The following is a 16,056-nucleotide window of genomic DNA, read 5'->3' on the forward strand; positions in this document are numbered from 1 at the left end:
GCCTTGTGAGGCGGTGAGCAGCCGAGTGGGATCTGCCTGGAGGGCAGGCACCCCGCGGCCACGGGAGCAGCCGGGAGGGGGGAGGGGCTGGGGGCGGTGGTCTGTGGGCACAAGGGCAGAGGCTCCTGTGGGTGTGACCGACGAGGGAGGTGAACGGAGAGAGAGGCCTGGACACCGGCTGCCCACGATGCCAAGGGTGCCCCCAAGCGCCCACCGGGAGGCAGGGCCCAGCCCCAGGGGGGCCGGTGCTGCGGGCCGGGGTTCTGCCGAGGAGACGGATGGGGAGAGGGTGGGGGCCTGGGAAAGGGCAGGAAGGACAGAGGGGCCTCAGAGAGAGAAGGCTCTCGCGGCCCCGGCCCCGGGGCTTCCGGGAAGGGGTGCCCGGCGCAGGGGGAGGGCAGGCTGCCGCCGGGACAGGCTGTGTGCGGGGCACCTGGTCTGACCTCCGCCCCAGGGATGCTGGTGAGATGAGGTTCTCACTCAGGCGTGTGGCCGGGCCGGTTGGAAGTGGGCGTGGTCTCCGGGGAAACCCATCTGTGCGTGTAAACCGCGGCGACCGTGGGCGGGGCACCCCACGCATGGGGTCTGCGCCCGGAGGGACCCCGAGCTCGTGGCCGGCCTCCCTCCTCGCTCTCCTTGCTCTCTGCTCTGCCTGCCCTTAGCGGTTTCACTCCCTCGCCCCGGGAAGCGGAGCAGAAGCGCCCCAGGCCGCGCTCCCACGGAGCCCATTTAAGGCGGCGAACAGCGAGAAGCAAGCTGTGAGCGTCCTTTGCTGCTCTGGCCGCTTCCGGGGGGAGGTGGTCGTTGTTTTTAATTCACAGCTGACCCGGGAGCGTTTGGGTTCACGGACAAGTGGGGAGGCCAGGACAGAGCCCTCGCCTCCCTCTCCCCCTCCCCCCCCCCATGGCGGTGATGTCCTCGTGACCACGTTGCAAATGAACGCCCCAGACGGTCGGGGCTCTCACTGACCTGACCACAGTGTCCCGTGAGGCCACGCCAGGCCGGTTCAGTCTCACTGAGGGAGCAGGACCCCTCGGGCTGGGTGTCCGCGCTCCGGAGGAACAGGGTCCGTGGAAGCCTGGAAGCTGGCCACGCCTCCTCCACGCTGAGCCCTGCTCCTCCTGGCTGGAAAGCGAGCCACGGGGAGGGATCCTGCGTGGACTCGGCCCCGAGCGGCCCTGACGCCGTGTCCGTGAGCCGTGGCGGGAATTCCCAGCACCCGTGTGTGACGCCCTGGGGAGGAGTCAGACACAGACACTCCCAAAGACTTTTCTTCTGCTCCTTGTCCCCTCCCCTCCCGGCCTCCCAGGCCGGAGCCGGTGGAGGGAAGTGCAGGGAGCTCGCCCTCATGGCCACGCGCTGTGATGGCCACGGGCTGTGATGGCCACGGGCAGGAGAAGGCGGCGCGGGCTCAGGGAGCACGTTGACGGGAGGGACAGCTGCCAAGAGGGCGGTGAGCAGTGGGGCCACCCCGGAGACGGCGGGCCCCTGGCGCTCGAGGCCGCCCCTGAGCTGGGTGTGCGGACGCACCCACGGACCGCCCGACACGTCTCTTCTCGTTGCTGCTCAGAGCCTAGGACAGCCAGTGGCTGAAGACCAGGTTACTGAGCCCCTGTGGCCGGTGCCGTCTGCACACGGGAGATCGCAGCGAGGTGAAGGGCCGTCGCTTCTGAGGTGCAGACGCGGGGGCTGTTCCGACGATGAACGGGCGATGAGGGCGGTGGCCTGCTCTCTGGTAAAGCTCTTTGGTCTGCACGGCTGTGTTTTCCGAGTTTAAAACGACACGAGAGTTCACTCCAATAAAGAGTAAACATTGCTTCCCCAGACATTTAATGGCAGAACCATTTACAGGAATGGAACATGAGTGCGAGGTACAGAGGCCCATGGAGCGGGGGGGGGGGGGGGGGGGGGGCGCGATGGGGGAGGGGAACGCCTGAGCCGCTCTCCCTGTGACCGGACCGCGGGGAGAGCCGGCTGAGCCCTTTAGAGAGGAATGAGCACAGTGTTGGGGGCGGGCAGGCGGGGGGGGGGGCCGGTGGCGAGTCCGGGGTGACGTGTGGGCGGCGGGCGGCCCTGGGGCTCTCCTGGGCGTGCCTTCCTCTGCGTGGGGACCGCGCTCTGCCCCTCGAAAGTGGGGCCTTTGTGCCGACGTTTGCACCGAAGCCTGGCACCGTCTCTCCTCCATCGGACGCCCCTCCGTGGGGCCGGGCGAGCCGGGCCGAGACGCTGGGGTCGGAGGCAGCACCCATGAGGAAGTCGCATGGCGTCTAAGGAAGGAGGGAGGGGTCCCGGGCCCCCGTCCGAGTCTCTACAAAACCTCGTGCAAGCAGCGCCGTGTCGGTGCCTGACGCTCCTCTGCACAGGCACCTGTCCAGGGTTTGGACGGAGCCTGGACATCACTGCTTTCAGCGCTGGACGCCAACGCCGGGGTCAGGGCCACCGGGCAGATGGTCCTGGTGTTTGGCAGCGTCGGTGGGAAGGGACGGTGGCTTCCTGGCGCGTCCCCAGGACCCTCCGCGGTCTCCCCGGGGGCAATATGCCGGGCTCAGCATCCTGCTTCCACACTAACTCCCCTTCATCACTTTAAATTAAAAAATATGTATCTATTTACTGATGTCAGAGAGGAAGGGAGAGGGAGAGAGAGAAACATCAATGATGAGAATCATGGATCGGCTGCCTCCTGCACGCCCCCTGCTGGTCATGGAGCCCGCAACCTGCGCCTGTGCCCTGACCGGGAATCGAACGGTGACCTCCTGGTTCATAGGTCGAGGCTCCACCATGGAGCCACGCCGCCGGGCCCTTCGTTACTCTAATGTGCGGGGCACTAGCTCTTCATTTCGTCTCCGACGCAGCTGAGCTCGAGCCACGGCGAGCACATCGCTTCATCCCGGGTGCACCTGCTTCTTGCTCATGGAAACATCTGGAACGTTGAGATCTGAGCCAGGAGAAGCGGAAAATGCCCCGAGGTTGTTTCTCCACCTCCACACCGTCAGGACCCTCGTCTGCAGTCGGCGGGGGCCGGGACCCGGCTGGTCCTGCCCTGGAGAGGCTGTGTCCTGCCCGGACCCTGCCCCGCACGCCCGTGGAGGACGCATTGGGAATGGGACCACGTCACCTTCAGCCACCGCCTGGCCCTGGGTGCTCGCGGGCCTGGAGAGCCGGGGGCCACTGACCTTCACGCCACGTGACAGAGTCGAGGGCGGGATACCCCAAGACGTGGGGTCCCCTGGTTTCTACGACCAGAAGCAGGCGGTCCGGCTGCTGTCTGGGGGTTCTGGGCGTCGCGTGCGATCCCAAGTCCTCTGCGGCCGCACTGCCGACGGGCGTTCCGCCTGAGCTGAGAAGGCCGGCCCCATCTGTCCCCGCCATCCCGACCGCGGCGGTCAGCGCCCTCGCAGGACGGGCCGAGCCCCGCTGGGCAGGTTCACGTCTGGTCCGACCTCGGGTGCCGGGTCAGGACAGGGCGCCCAGGGGGGCACACAGCTCAGGCCGCCCACGCTGTGGTTTTCTGCCTCGAAGTCTGGAACCCTGTGCTCCACCCAAACTCTCAGACAGCACAGACAGACACGCAGACACGAGAGCAAAGCCCTCGGCCAGGCCCCGGGCGGGCGGGCACCACCGGGCGGCGTGGGCCGCAGCAGGAAGAAAAGCCACGGAGGCTCAGGCCTCGGGGAGAAAGGACGCGCGGGGATGGAGCCGCGTGGCCAATGGAGGACGGAGCCACGCAGGCCGTGTCTGGGAGCCGACTCTACGCTCCCGGCTGGGCTGGCCCACTTTTCGGGGGGCGGGGGGGGGGGGCAGAACAGGACCCGGCAGCACGTCCACGTCCGCGGGGACCGGTCAGCGCATGCTCGTGGGGGTCCTGCTGCCCCACCGAGACCACGGGCCTGGCACCACAGGTGGCTGGGCGGACGCAGACGTGGCGGGCGGGACCTCTGACCTTTCGCGTTCTGGGAGCCGGCCCGCCCTGAGCGCACTGCCGCCCCCTGCCGCGTGCAGCCCAGCCCCACGCCTCCCTGATGGTGGGCGCCGCCCTCCCGCCCCCCCCCACCGGCCTCTGAGTAGACCCTCTCCCTGTCCCTCCCGACGCTCCACCAAAGCGGTGGCCCGGCCCTGGCCGGTGTGGCTCGGTGGAGAGAGCGCCGGCCTGTGGACTGAAGGGTCCTGGGTTCAACTCCGGCCTAGGGCACGTACCTCGGTGGCAGGCTCCTCCCCGGCGGGGCGCAGGCGGGAGGCAACGATCAATGTGTCTACGTCACATGGGTGTTTCTCTCTCCGCCTCTCCCCCTCCCTCCCGCTCTCTCAAAGTCAGCTAACCCTCGGCTGAGGGTTAACGGAACAGTGTGAAGCGGTGGCGTGACCCCGGAGCTCGGTCTCTGTGGGGATAAATGAGCGGGACCGACCAGCAAGTATTCTAAACGGTTTTATTTCTCTTTACATGTAAGTACGTAAACATGGCTTCTCTCTGCATTCATGAGGGACTGTCACGGGGAGAACGGGATCTGTGGCACTTGGTCGGGCCACGGGAGCGGTGGACGTTCCGTGGGCCCGGCGTCCGCTCCGCTGCCCCACAACCGTCTTTGGGACTCGGGGGGCAAACAGGTCCCTCCAGGTTCCCCACTGCGAGGCAGTGCCTCGCCGCATTCGGGGGTCGGTTAAGGTGTTCACCTCGGAGCGGTTTAGGCCAACACTGTGTGTGTGTGTGTGTGTGTGTGGGGGGGGGGGGGCGGGGAGGGGTGGTTTTAGGATAAAAATGAGTCTACAAAACATAAAAAAAAGAAACTAAATCCAGTGAATACGTTCGTTCGAGTCAGGATCAGAGAGTCTGGGATCCAAAATAAATACGTATTCTCTAATTTCAGAATCTGTCGTTGTACGCTTTGCACAAGGTCGAGGACGGGAGAGAAGGCCCCGGGGCTGCCGGCGGGCACGCGTGTGCGGCTGGTGGGCACGCGTGTGCGGCTGGCGGGCCCGGAGTCCCGGCTCCCCGTGGGGCCTTCGCGGCCGGGCTCCCCGAGAGCAGCCCCCCGCCAGCCCCTGCGGTGGCCCCGACGCCGGCCCTGCGGGTGCTCCCGCTGTGACTCCCACGGGGCACAGACAAGGCCTCGGGACGGCACACGCTCGTGTAGGTGTTTATTTAGGTAGAAAAACGCTCTGAACACTCTGGGGAAACAGGGCTCATGATAGAAGAATATTCCAGGGAAATATTATTATTATTTTTTTGCATTTTCAAGGATATACATTCGTACTGATTTTTGCTTCCAAATATATTTTAAGGCTGTTTGGTAAACTATATACCGGATATGAGGTTCAATTTACAGGGTGCTGTTCTTACAGGGAGTTCTTAACGACTCAGCTTTAAAAAAGTAAAACGGAAGCGAGACAGACATGCGTGAGTGTCCACTGCGCTCCGAGGCGCCCATGCTCGGTGCGGTGGGGGGGGGGGGGGCCTGCAGGCTGCGGGGGGGGGGGGCACCCCTCACTGCGCCCGGGCAGGCGCCAGGGGCAGAGAGCTGGGCGCGGCCTAAAGTGCGAGTCACAGGGCGGGACAAAGTGCTACGTGGGGACGAGGCTCTGCGAGGGGCGCCCTGCCCGGAGCGGCGGGCGGAAGACGGGTGTGGGGCGCGGACACCTGTCCTCGGGGAGCGCCTGCCTTCCCCTGGGGGCGGGGAGCCGATGGGGTGGGGGGTTCCATTTCTCCTCTGCACAGCGGCCCGCCCGTCCTTCTGGCATGACGGTCGCCGTGGCGACGTTGACGCAAAGCGGAGTCCTTCCTGCTGCTCGGAGCGCCCGTCGGAGCCGCGGAGCCCTCAGCGTCCCGGCTGAGGTGGCCACGCGGGACCTTCCTCAGCGCGACGACGGCAGGCGGCCCGGGCCGGGTCTGCATCTCTCCTCATCGCGCACGTGAGCCGGGCCCCTTCCTAGTCCTTAACCTTTCCCCTCACCACGGTCCTTCACTCTCTGTTGGTTTGTTTTCCTTGGGGCGCCCTGCGGGGTCCCCCGACAGCTGGGGCCACACACATATCTATGTCTGAACCCCACGCTGCGTGAGGGGGAAGCTGACCGACAGGCCGTGTCTGGACGGCGTCTGCTCCCCGCCCGCCCGCCCGCCACGGGAGCGCCCGCCGCCGGGACACCCATCTTGACCGATGCCTCACACCGCACCCCCCCCCGCCCCGCCCGCCCCCATGGAGGGAACTCCTCACGTGTCGATGGTGCTGGGCCTTCCCGGGTCAGACCGGGCCTCCGGGTCGTGGAGACACATGTGGGGAGGGTGGTGGCTGTGGGGTGCCTTCTCGCTCGTCACCACACACTTGGCACACGGAACATGGGGCTGGTGGGCGGGGGCAGGAGCAGCGCCCGGGGGGGGGGGGGCTCCCTGCACGCCGGGGGGAGTGCCTGCAGGGGGGGGGGCAGTGCCTCCAGGGAGTGGGGAGATGCACCCGTTTGAACGTGTTTGTTGTTCTTGCCTCTGATTATCTCACGATTTATAAAAATAGAAATAACAAAATGTGAGCCGGTCCCTCTCCGGAGGCGTGTCCTGCTCTCCCGAGAGGCCCCCGCGCCTGCCCGTCACGGCCACCTGGGAGCCAGGCCGTCCCGTCCGTCCGGGAGATAGAAAAGCCGCGTCTGTGGGCGGGGCCCTGTGCGGTCCGCGGCGGGAGCCCGGCGGAGACGGTGGCCTGTCGCCGTCCTAGAGCCGCGTCTGGGCCTCGGGGATGTAGATCTCGATGCTGTCGGCGCGCTCGCCGGCCGAGTTCTGGCGGAAGGACGCCGCCCGCTTGGCGGCCAGCAGGCGCCTCCGGGCCTCTTGCCGCTGTCTGTCCGGCAGGTCCAGGGACTTCTCCCTCGTGATGGGGAGCTTCCCTTTGGGGGGCTTCTTTGGTATCGGAGGGGGGACCTTCCGCTCTTCCTGAAAAGCATCACACAGTCGAGGGCGTCAGGGATCCCCTGGCCGCACGCGACAGCACCGCCCCGCCCCGCCCCGCCTCCCCGCGGCCGGCCCCGTGCACGCCGTGCCCCCCTCACATGCTTCGGGCCGGCACGGGGGGGGGGGGGGTGCTGGCAGAGGGCTTGCAGATAAAGAATCCAATTCTGCACACCGGCAGCCGGCGTCTCCTTGGTCCTCGTCTATTTCATTCCTGCCTAAGCTCGGGCCGTGGCCGCCACCCCCTCTTCTTCTGCGGTTGCCTCTGGGACACGGGACCGCGGGAACACACGGGCCGGTCCTGTGAGGGTGTCCCTCGCACGGGGTCTCCTGGGCCTCGGGGCAGAGACTGCCCCTTTCTGGGTGCTGTGTCCTCAGGCGGGGCCCGCTCCAGGCGGGGCGGGGTTCCCTCCCGTCAGGTCAGTCCCCGAGGACGGAAAGCCGGGCGGGGCTCCGCTGCCTTCAGACCCGCCGAGCAGGCCCCGCACTCAGCGCTTCATTTTAACCCCTTCCTCAGCCTTCACACGACCGGCACGGCGGGACCAGCCCCAGGCGCTGGACGCCGAGGTCCACTGTGGCTTCTGTCCAACCTGTGCGTCTGCACCCCGTCCCCTGGGAGAGGAGCTGTGGTCTCTGGGGGGGCCTGTGTCCAGCCCGGAGGCCACGAGGCAGCAGGGCCCCTGGGGCAGCGGGCGGCGATGACTGTGCCTTTCACTCTAATTACCTGGCTGTGCACCCCAGCTCTGCCCCCCAGCTCTGTACCCCAGCTCTGCACCCCAGCTCTACACCCCCCAGCTGTGCACCCCAGCTCTGCACCCCAGCTCTGCACCCAGCTGTGCACCCCAGCTCTGCACCCAGCTGTGTACCCCAGCTCTACACCCCCCAGCTCTGCCCCCAGCTCTGCACCCAGCTCTGTACCCCAGCTCTACACCCCCCAGCTGTGCACCCCAGCTCTGCACCCAGCTCTGTACCCCAGCTCTACACCCCCCAGCTGTGCACCCCAGCTCTACACCCCCCAGCTGTACACCCCAGCTCTGCACCCAGCTGTGTACCCCAGCTGTGCACCCCAGCTCTGCCCCCAGCTCTGCCCCCAGCTCTGCACCCCAGCTCTGCCCCCAGCTCTGCCCCCAGCTCTGCCCCCAGCTCTGCACCCCAGCTCTGCCCCCAGCTCTCTACCCCAGCTCTGCCCCCAGCTCTGCCCCCAGCTGTGCACCCCAGCTCTGCACCCAGCTCTGCCCCCCAGCTCTGCCCCCAGCTCTGCCCCCAGCTCTGCCCCCCAGCTCTGCCCCCAGCTCTGCACCCAGCTCTGCCCCCAGCTGTGCCCCCCAGCTCTGCCCCCAGCTCTGCACCCAGCTCTGCACCCCAGCTCTGCCCCCCAGCTCTGCACCCAGCTCTGCCCCCAGCTCTGCACCTCAGCTCTGCACCCCAGCTCTGTACCCCAGCTCTGCACCCCAGCTCTGCACCCAGCTCTGCACCCCAGCTCTGCCCCCAGCTCTGCCCCCAGCTCTGCCCCCAGCTCTGCCCCCCAGCTCTGCACCCAGCACTGCACCCCAGCTCTGCCCCCCAGCTCTGCCCCCAGCTCTGCCCCCAGCTCTGCACCTCAGCTCTGCACCCCAGCTCTGTACCCCAGCTCTGCACCCCAGCTCTATACCCCAGCTCTGCCCCCATCTCTGCCCCCCAGCTCTGCCCCCCAGCTCTGCCCCCCAGCTCTGTACCCCAGCTCTGCATTCCAGCTCTGCCCCCAGCTCTGCCCCCCAGCTCTGCCCCCAGCTCTGCCCCCAGCTCTGCACCCCAGCTCTGCCCCCCAGCTCTGCACCCCAGCTCTGCCCCCAGCTCTGCCCCCCAGCTCTGCATTAATCACACTGCCCCGGGTCTGCTGCACTGACTGGCCCTGTCATCGCATTTGAATCATGTTGGTCTAGAAAATCCGGTTCTGATTACTCAGAACTTCTCTGGAATGTGCTGGGGACCCTGCGCTTGTTGCTAAGTCACGCCCACTCGGGAGCCCTAGGACAGACGGCTCTCAGGGAAGAAATCACTGCCAGGCTCAGGTGTACCGGGAACGCCGGCCTCTCCCGGCCACGCTGCCGGCTGCCAGGACGTTCCCATCGCCCAGCTGTCAGTCAGGTTCACAGGCCTTGTCTGGAAGTGCAGCCGTGCCACCAGGAGGCTCATCTGGGAGGAGACGGCCTGGCAGCCCGTGGGGGCCTCTCAGCGTGGCCCCCAGGGAGGGGGATGAAAAGAACTCCGAGGACAGACCGTGTAGGGAGCGGGCGAGACGGACATGGGAGCTTTGGTTAGCGACTTCTCTGAACTGTTCCTGACCGAGAGATTCCTGCCACTACACACGGGCAGTGATTTGAATTGCATCCCAGCGTATATGTGCACATGCACATGTGAACACGCGTGCACCTACGCACACATGTATACACACACGTGCACACACTTGATCATGCATGACCAACCAAACACCCGGTGCAATGCCGTGTGTGGGCAGCCGCTTCTGCGCGGGCTCAGGGGGCCTGCGGGGCGGCGTGGGCCCCGCTCACTCACCTTCCTCTCCGGAGACGCCGTCAGCTTCCAGTCGCCGAGCTTCAGCTGCTGCAGCTCATCGAACTTCATGCTCACGTCCTCCACCGAGAGCTGCAGCATGTCCCAGTAGCCCGCCAGGTCCTGCGAGGTGGGCCTGGGCATGGCGCCGGGGTCCTGGAACACACAGCGGGGTTAGAGCCAGGACGGCGGGAGCCGGCAGAGGGCTGGGGCCTTCCCGGGGGCGGATTAGGGAGCAGCCAAGTCCCAATTCGGATGCAAACATTCACCAGGGCCCGGTTTGCACACCGTTTAAAACAGGAAAAGGCTCTCGAAGGGGGCACCCGGATTCGAACCGGGGACCTCTTGATCTGCAGTCAAATGCTCTACCCCTGAGCTATACCCCCTCCTGCTGACCATGGCATGTGGCTAATAAAGCCCTTAACGCGTCCACTCACACGCGGGCTGTCGGTTCTGACTCAGCAGAGCCGCTCGGCCTGCTCAGCTGCACTTGCAACTCTGACACCGTGACCGCTCTCCCTTCCCCAAACGGCAGCGCGCCCGGTCGCACCGGCTCGGCAGGCCCTGCCGGTCCCACCTGCGCACGGAGGCCGCACATGGGGCGGGGAGGAAGGCGAGGGCCGGCCGGCGCTTCGGAGCGGGACCAGCCCGGCCTCTCCGCTCTGCCTCCCAGGGCAGCGACCTGACAATGTGCCATTCGCTCCTCTGCAGGGAGGGCCAGCGGCTAGATCCCCGAGAACAAGCCGGCGCTGGCTGGGCGCTCGCTCAGGAGGGCCGGTGGGGTGGGCCCGGTGCCGCTTCCTCTCCCAGGCCTGCTGGACGGGCAGGCGGGCGGGCGGGCGGGGAGCTGTGCTCTGCATTAACGCTGGCCCTTCCCTCCCCAGAGGGCTGGCCGCCGGGCCACTCCGCCCGCACAGGCCTGGCCCCTAGCCCGCAGCTTCCTCCCGCACTCGGCCTGCCGGAGGCGCCTGAGTCTGCAGCCCCAGGCGAAGGGTTCGGGGCGATTCGCACACGGTTCCGATTCGGCGAGGGCCCCTCTCGTTACACAGCAGGACTTTCTGTGGGTCAACATGCGTCTGAGCTGGCTTAAACCATGCGGTCTTCGGCCTCCTCTCCATCGCCGCCGGAAGCACGAAGGACCTTCGGTCTGGTTTGGTTTGAGCTGCCTCTAACCAGCTCTGGGTCCGTGTGGGCGGCTGGGACAGAAGCAGCAGGGCCAGGCCCACGGGCCACAGACCACGGGCCACAGACCACGGGCCACAGACGGATTCTCCCTGGAGGCCGAGCCCGAGGGCAAGGTGCCGGCGGCATCCCGTCCGCGAGCTCTCTCTTCCCGTTCACACACGGCGCTCCCCCTTCCTGCCGGCCTCACGTGGGGGAGGGGAGGGAGCTCGGGGGTCCATTTAATGAAGACACTGACCCCGTCCCTGGGCTCCCCCCTCACGACCTGATGACCCCCAAAGCCCCGCCTCATGACCCCATCCCATTGGGGTCGGGATTCCCACGGTGAGTTTGGGGACATTCGGTCTATATCCATGTCAAAGTGATCAACAAAAACTTTGTTGTTGTTTGTTTTTAGAGAGAGAAAGGGAGAGAGGGAGAAGCATCAATGACGAGAGAATCACTGATCAGCTGCCTCCTGCACGCCCCCTACAAGGGATCAAGCTCACAATCCAGGCATGTGCCCTGACCGGGAATTGAACCCTGACCTCCTGGTTCATAGGTCGGTGCCCAACCACTCAGCCACACTAGCCAGGCAAAAAAAGATCACTTTTTAAAAAATATATATATTTTTATTGATTTCAGAGAGGAAGGGAGAGGGAGAGAGAGATAGAAACATCAAAGAGAGCGAATCATTGATCAGCTGCCTCCTGCACGCCCCTCACTGCGGACCAAACCCGCAACCCGGGCCTGTGCTCTGACCGGAATCGAACCTGGGACCCTTCAGTCCGCAGGCCGGCGCTCTATCCACTGAACCACACCAGCCAGGGCTGCTCAACTTTTTTTGTTGTTAATCCTCACCAGAGGACATTTTTCTATTGCTTTTCAGGGAGAGTAGGAGGAAGGGAGGGAGGGAGGGAGGGAGAGAAACACTGATGTGAGAGACATCGATTGGTTGCCTCTTGCATGTGCCCCGACTGAGGGTGGGGAGTGATCCCACAACTCAAGTACGTGCCCGTGACTGGGAATCGAACCCGTGACTCTTTGGTGCGTGGGCTGACGCTTTAACTACCGAGCAACACTGGCCACGGTCAAAATGATCACGTGTGACCCCAGCCCCTTTCGGTGGGAAGCAGCCAGGTGGCAGCTGCCGAGGGACCTGCCCACCGCCCTCCCCCTCTCTTGCCAGGCCGGTTGTGTCTTGTTTTCCGCGTGAGGCGGTTCTTGTCCTGCGCCACCAGGGGGCGCCCGCGCCCTTCGAAGCCCTGACCACAGGCTGCAGCAGCAGCAGCTGGCACCGGGCCCTCACTCCGGTGTGTCCGCTCAGCCTCCGCTCACGGACGGACACAGCAGCCCTGGCCGTCTCCGCGGTGGCCGTGTGGCCACCTGGTCCCAGGGAGGCTCAGGCCTCGGACACGCTCGGGCCTCATCGGAGTCCCCGGGGGCTTGCTGCGTCCCCCTCTGACTTCGGGGCGCGGGCGGTCCTCTTCTGAAGGTCTGGCAAGTCCCGGCATCCACGGCTGTGCTCCGGTCCCGGTGCCCGCGGTCCAGGTGCCCATCCCCCGAGGGCAGACACCGTCCTCATCGTCGCTGCTCTGGGCCCCGGGAGCAGAGGCGGGGCTGTGTGGTCACCGGCACAGCCAGGCCCAGGCCCCGGGGGGGGGGGGGGGGCGGTGCACATTCGGGTCCCCGTGTGCTTACGGATTTTTATAAACGTCACGGGGCCAGGCCAGGCCCTGCCCCGGCAAAGCCCACCCCGCCGAGCATCCCCGTGGCACTGCAGCCACGCAGGACCCCACGCTGCCTCGCTCCGACGGTGGAGGTCCCTGCGATGGGGACGCCGCTGCCTGGCTCCCTCATCTCTCTGTGCCGGCGTGCGGAGAGGGGCTGGCCGCCGGGGCACACACAGGCCTGCGGCAGCTCCGGACGCAGCGTCAGATCCTTGGGGCTGAGGCACTTCCCGTCTCTTCCAAGCGAGCCGGGCCCGACGCCGCGGGTCCGAGCACACGGTGGCCCGCGGGTCGCCCGCAGGGTGAGCCTCCCTGGGTGAGCCGCACTGGCGGGCGCAAGCACGACCGTTCTCTAAGCGAGAGCAGTTTACCCTGAGACGGGAGGGACCCAGGCGTGCCCGCGGGGGCAGGGCCACAGGCCCCCGGCTCTCTCACCGACGCCACTCCTTTACGAAGGGTCACTGAGGAGCTCTGGCAGGGAGGCGAGAACACGCCTGTAAACATGGTGAGTACACGCTCCCACCGCTTCACGCGTCTTCCCATCGCCACCTCGTGTCACAGCAAGGCGGTGGCGTTTCACGGTGAACTCTCACGGGGTTAATTGGAAAATATTAGAGAAAACATACTTTCAACGATCCCAATTAGAAGGGCTGGATCCCCGACGCGGCGCTCTGCTCGCTGAGATGCCTCAGAACGCCCTGTACAATCACCGTCTCCGTGCAAATGACAGCGAAACCCATCACACCGCCCCGCCCCCGCGGCAGGAGGCCTCCGAGAGCGATTTGCATGTTAATGGGAATGTCTGGTCTGAGACATCAATGTCTGGATCCTGAGATGGCCACACGCTAACGTGAAGCCCGTCAGCTCTTCCTCCAGCTGCGCTCAGCGAGCTGCACTCAGCGAGCACATCTTCGGTCGGATAGGAAACGTGCGCAGGTGCCCAGACGCACTCGCATGCACTCATACATGGATGTGTAAACATTTATGTGTGTATGTGTAACACGCTTAGACATAGAAATATTTACATGAAAGTAAGCATATGTAAATACTAGAGGCCCGGTGCACAAAATTTGTGCACGGCGGGAGAGGGGGGGGGTGTCCCTCAGCCCAGCCTGCTCCCTCGCCAATCTGGGACCCCTACCGGGATCGGGCCTAAATGGGCAGTCGGACATCCCTCTCAAAATCCAGGACTGCTGGCTCCCAACGGCTCGCCTGCCTGCCTTACTGATTGCCCCTAACCACTTCTGCCTGCCAGCCTGATCACCCCCTAACCACTCTCCTACCAGCCTGATTGATGCCTAACTGCTCCCCTGCCACCTGTTTGCCCCTAACTGCCCTCCCCTGCAGGCCTGGTCACCCCTAACTGCCCTCCCCTGCTGGCCTGGTCCCCCCCAACTGCCCTCCCCTGCAGGCCTGGGTCCCCCCCAACTGCCCTTCCCTGCAGGCCCAGTCGCCCCCAACTTCTCTCCTCTGCCAGCCTGGTCACCCCTAACTGCCCTCCCCTGCAGGCTTGATTGCCCTCAACTACCCTCCCTTGCAGGCCTGGTCCCTCCCAACTGCCCTTCCCTGCTGGCCGGATAGCCCACAACTGCCCTCCCTTGCAGGCCTGGTCCCTCCCAACTGCCCTCCCCTGCTGGCCATCTTGTGGCAGCCATCTTGTGTCCACATGGGGGCAGCATGTTAGAGTGATGGTCAATTTGCATATTACTCTTTTATTAGATAGGATATAAATAACTAAGTATACATAAACATATCCTATATAATAAAAGCGTAATAGGCAAATCGACCGAAGGGCAGACCGACTAGTCGCTATGATGCGCACTGACCACCAGGGGGCAGACACTCAGCACAGGAGCTGCCCCCTGGTGGTCCGTGGGCTCCCACAGGGGGAGCGCCGCTCAGCCAGACGGCTGGCTAGCCCAGCGACGGTGGTGGGACCCTCTCCTGTCTCCGCTGCAGGCGGGCAGTAAGGAGCGAGGGGTCCCGGACTGCGAGAGGGATGTCTGCCTGCCAGCTTAGGGGGCTTAGGGATCGGGCCCAAGCTGGCAGGCAGACATCCCCTGAGGGGTCCTGGACTGTGAGAAGGTGCAGGCCGGGCTGAGCCCCCCCCCCCCCCCCCAGTGCACGAATCTCGTGCACCGGGCCTCTAGGATATTAATATGCATATACAGGGTGTCCCAAAAAATGTATACACACTTTAACAGCTGATAGCTGCATTTTGAAAATGAAATGTGTATTATTTTATTTTTTAAAAATCCATTATTATTGATTTCAGAGAGGAAGGGAGAGGGAGAGAAAGATAGAAACATCAACGATGAGAGAGAATCATTGATCAGCTGCCTCCTGCACGCCCCCTACTGGGGATCAAGCCCAAAACCTGGGCATGTGCCCTGACTGGGAATCAAACTGTGACCTCCTGGCTCATAGGTTAATACCCAACCACTGTGCCACACTGGTCACGTATTTTAATGAACATTCCCTACAATTATTCATAGTGTGTGTATACGGTTTGGGGGACACTATACATAAATATATGGCTTTTCTTTCCTTCTGATTTTCAGGAAGATCAGAACCAAGTTTAGTGCCAACCATATTAATTATCAAGTTCAATGCTATATTCATTTCACTCCTGACTATCTATAATAATAAAAGCATAATATGCTAATTAGACCGGGCGTCCTTCCGGACAACCTTCGGGACGAAGCCGGGGCTGCGAGGGAAGCCCGGGTCGAGGGTGCCAGAGGGAAGCCGGTGCCGGCAGCCGGGGGAAGGAAGGCCTACTCTTGCATGAATTTCGTGCATCGGGCCTCTAGTAAAATATAAAGCCCAAGTTATTTCTAAAACCTCTTCTTAGTCTCTTTAAAGGAGGTTGTGTGTTTTCTTTGAAGCCACCTTCTACCCTTGTCTGTGCCCGTGACAGTCTCCGTAGCAGCCGTCCAGGCCCCTCTCCTCCCCCAGGGCCCGGGGGACAGCCGGGGGCAAAGGCCCCACCTCACACCCTCCAGGCGCACCATCTCCTGCAGGCCCCGCCCCTCCCACCCACGCCCAGTCTCCCAGCCTCTGGGCCTGGGGTGCCCATCAGAACTCTCCAAAGCTGGGCAGTGCCCTCTCTTCGCTCAGTCTGCGAAGTGACGGCGTCTTTAACGAGCCAGACCCAGGGAGCGTGGGAAGGAGCCCGCAGCCGGTGCCCGCGGGGCGGGCGGCTACTCACCAGGTTCTGTTGGCAGAGCCAGTAAAACTGCTGGAACTTCTGGGACATCAGGAGCTGGGCGCTGCCGACGGCACTCCGGATCTTGCCGAGGACTGCGGGGCACAAACAGACAGCGCTGAGAAGCCGCGGCCGGGACACGAGGCGAGAGCGGCACCCGGGGAGCAGTGCCCCTCGGCCACGGGGTGGAAACGCCGCGTTTACCGCCCGGAGGCCGCCCGCCCGCCCGCTGGGTGCTTTTCATTCCCAATGCGCACGCGAGGGAGACTCACAGGCGACCACGTGTCAGCCGTCCCGATACCGTTCGTCGGCGTCGGGAGGAGCGCGGTTTACGAAGGTGGTGCAGCCTGGCTGGTGTGGCTCAGTGGATAGAGCGTTGGACCGGGGACTGAAGGGTCCCGGGTTCGATTCCCGGTCAGGGACAGGCCCGGGTTGCGGCTCCATCCCCAGTGCGGGGCGTGCAGGAGGCAGCCGATCCC

The 16,056-nt window shown here is 64.6% G+C and overlaps 1 protein-coding gene across 1 annotated transcript in view; it reads right to left on the reverse strand.

The window, feature by feature from the left end:
- Window positions 1-6,253: 6,253 nt before the first annotated feature.
- The window catches only part of DLGAP2 (DLG associated protein 2), a 72,796-nt gene continuing 62,993 nt past the window's right edge, over window positions 6,254-16,056 (reverse strand). The window contains exons 10-12 of the mRNA XM_079779033.1: window positions 15,581-15,672; window positions 9,482-9,634; window positions 6,254-6,913 (exon numbers count right to left, since the gene is read on the reverse strand). Of these exons, the coding sequence (XP_079635159.1) occupies window positions 6,695-6,913; window positions 9,482-9,634; window positions 15,581-15,672 (464 nt within the window). The 3' untranslated portion in view covers window positions 6,254-6,694. The remainder of the gene's footprint in view (window positions 6,914-9,481; window positions 9,635-15,580; window positions 15,673-16,056) is intronic.

This window comes from Cnephaeus nilssonii (genome assembly GCF_951640355.1).
Source record: "Cnephaeus nilssonii genome assembly, chromosome: 8".
Taxonomy (NCBI): Eukaryota; Metazoa; Chordata; class Mammalia; order Chiroptera; family Vespertilionidae; genus Cnephaeus; species Cnephaeus nilssonii.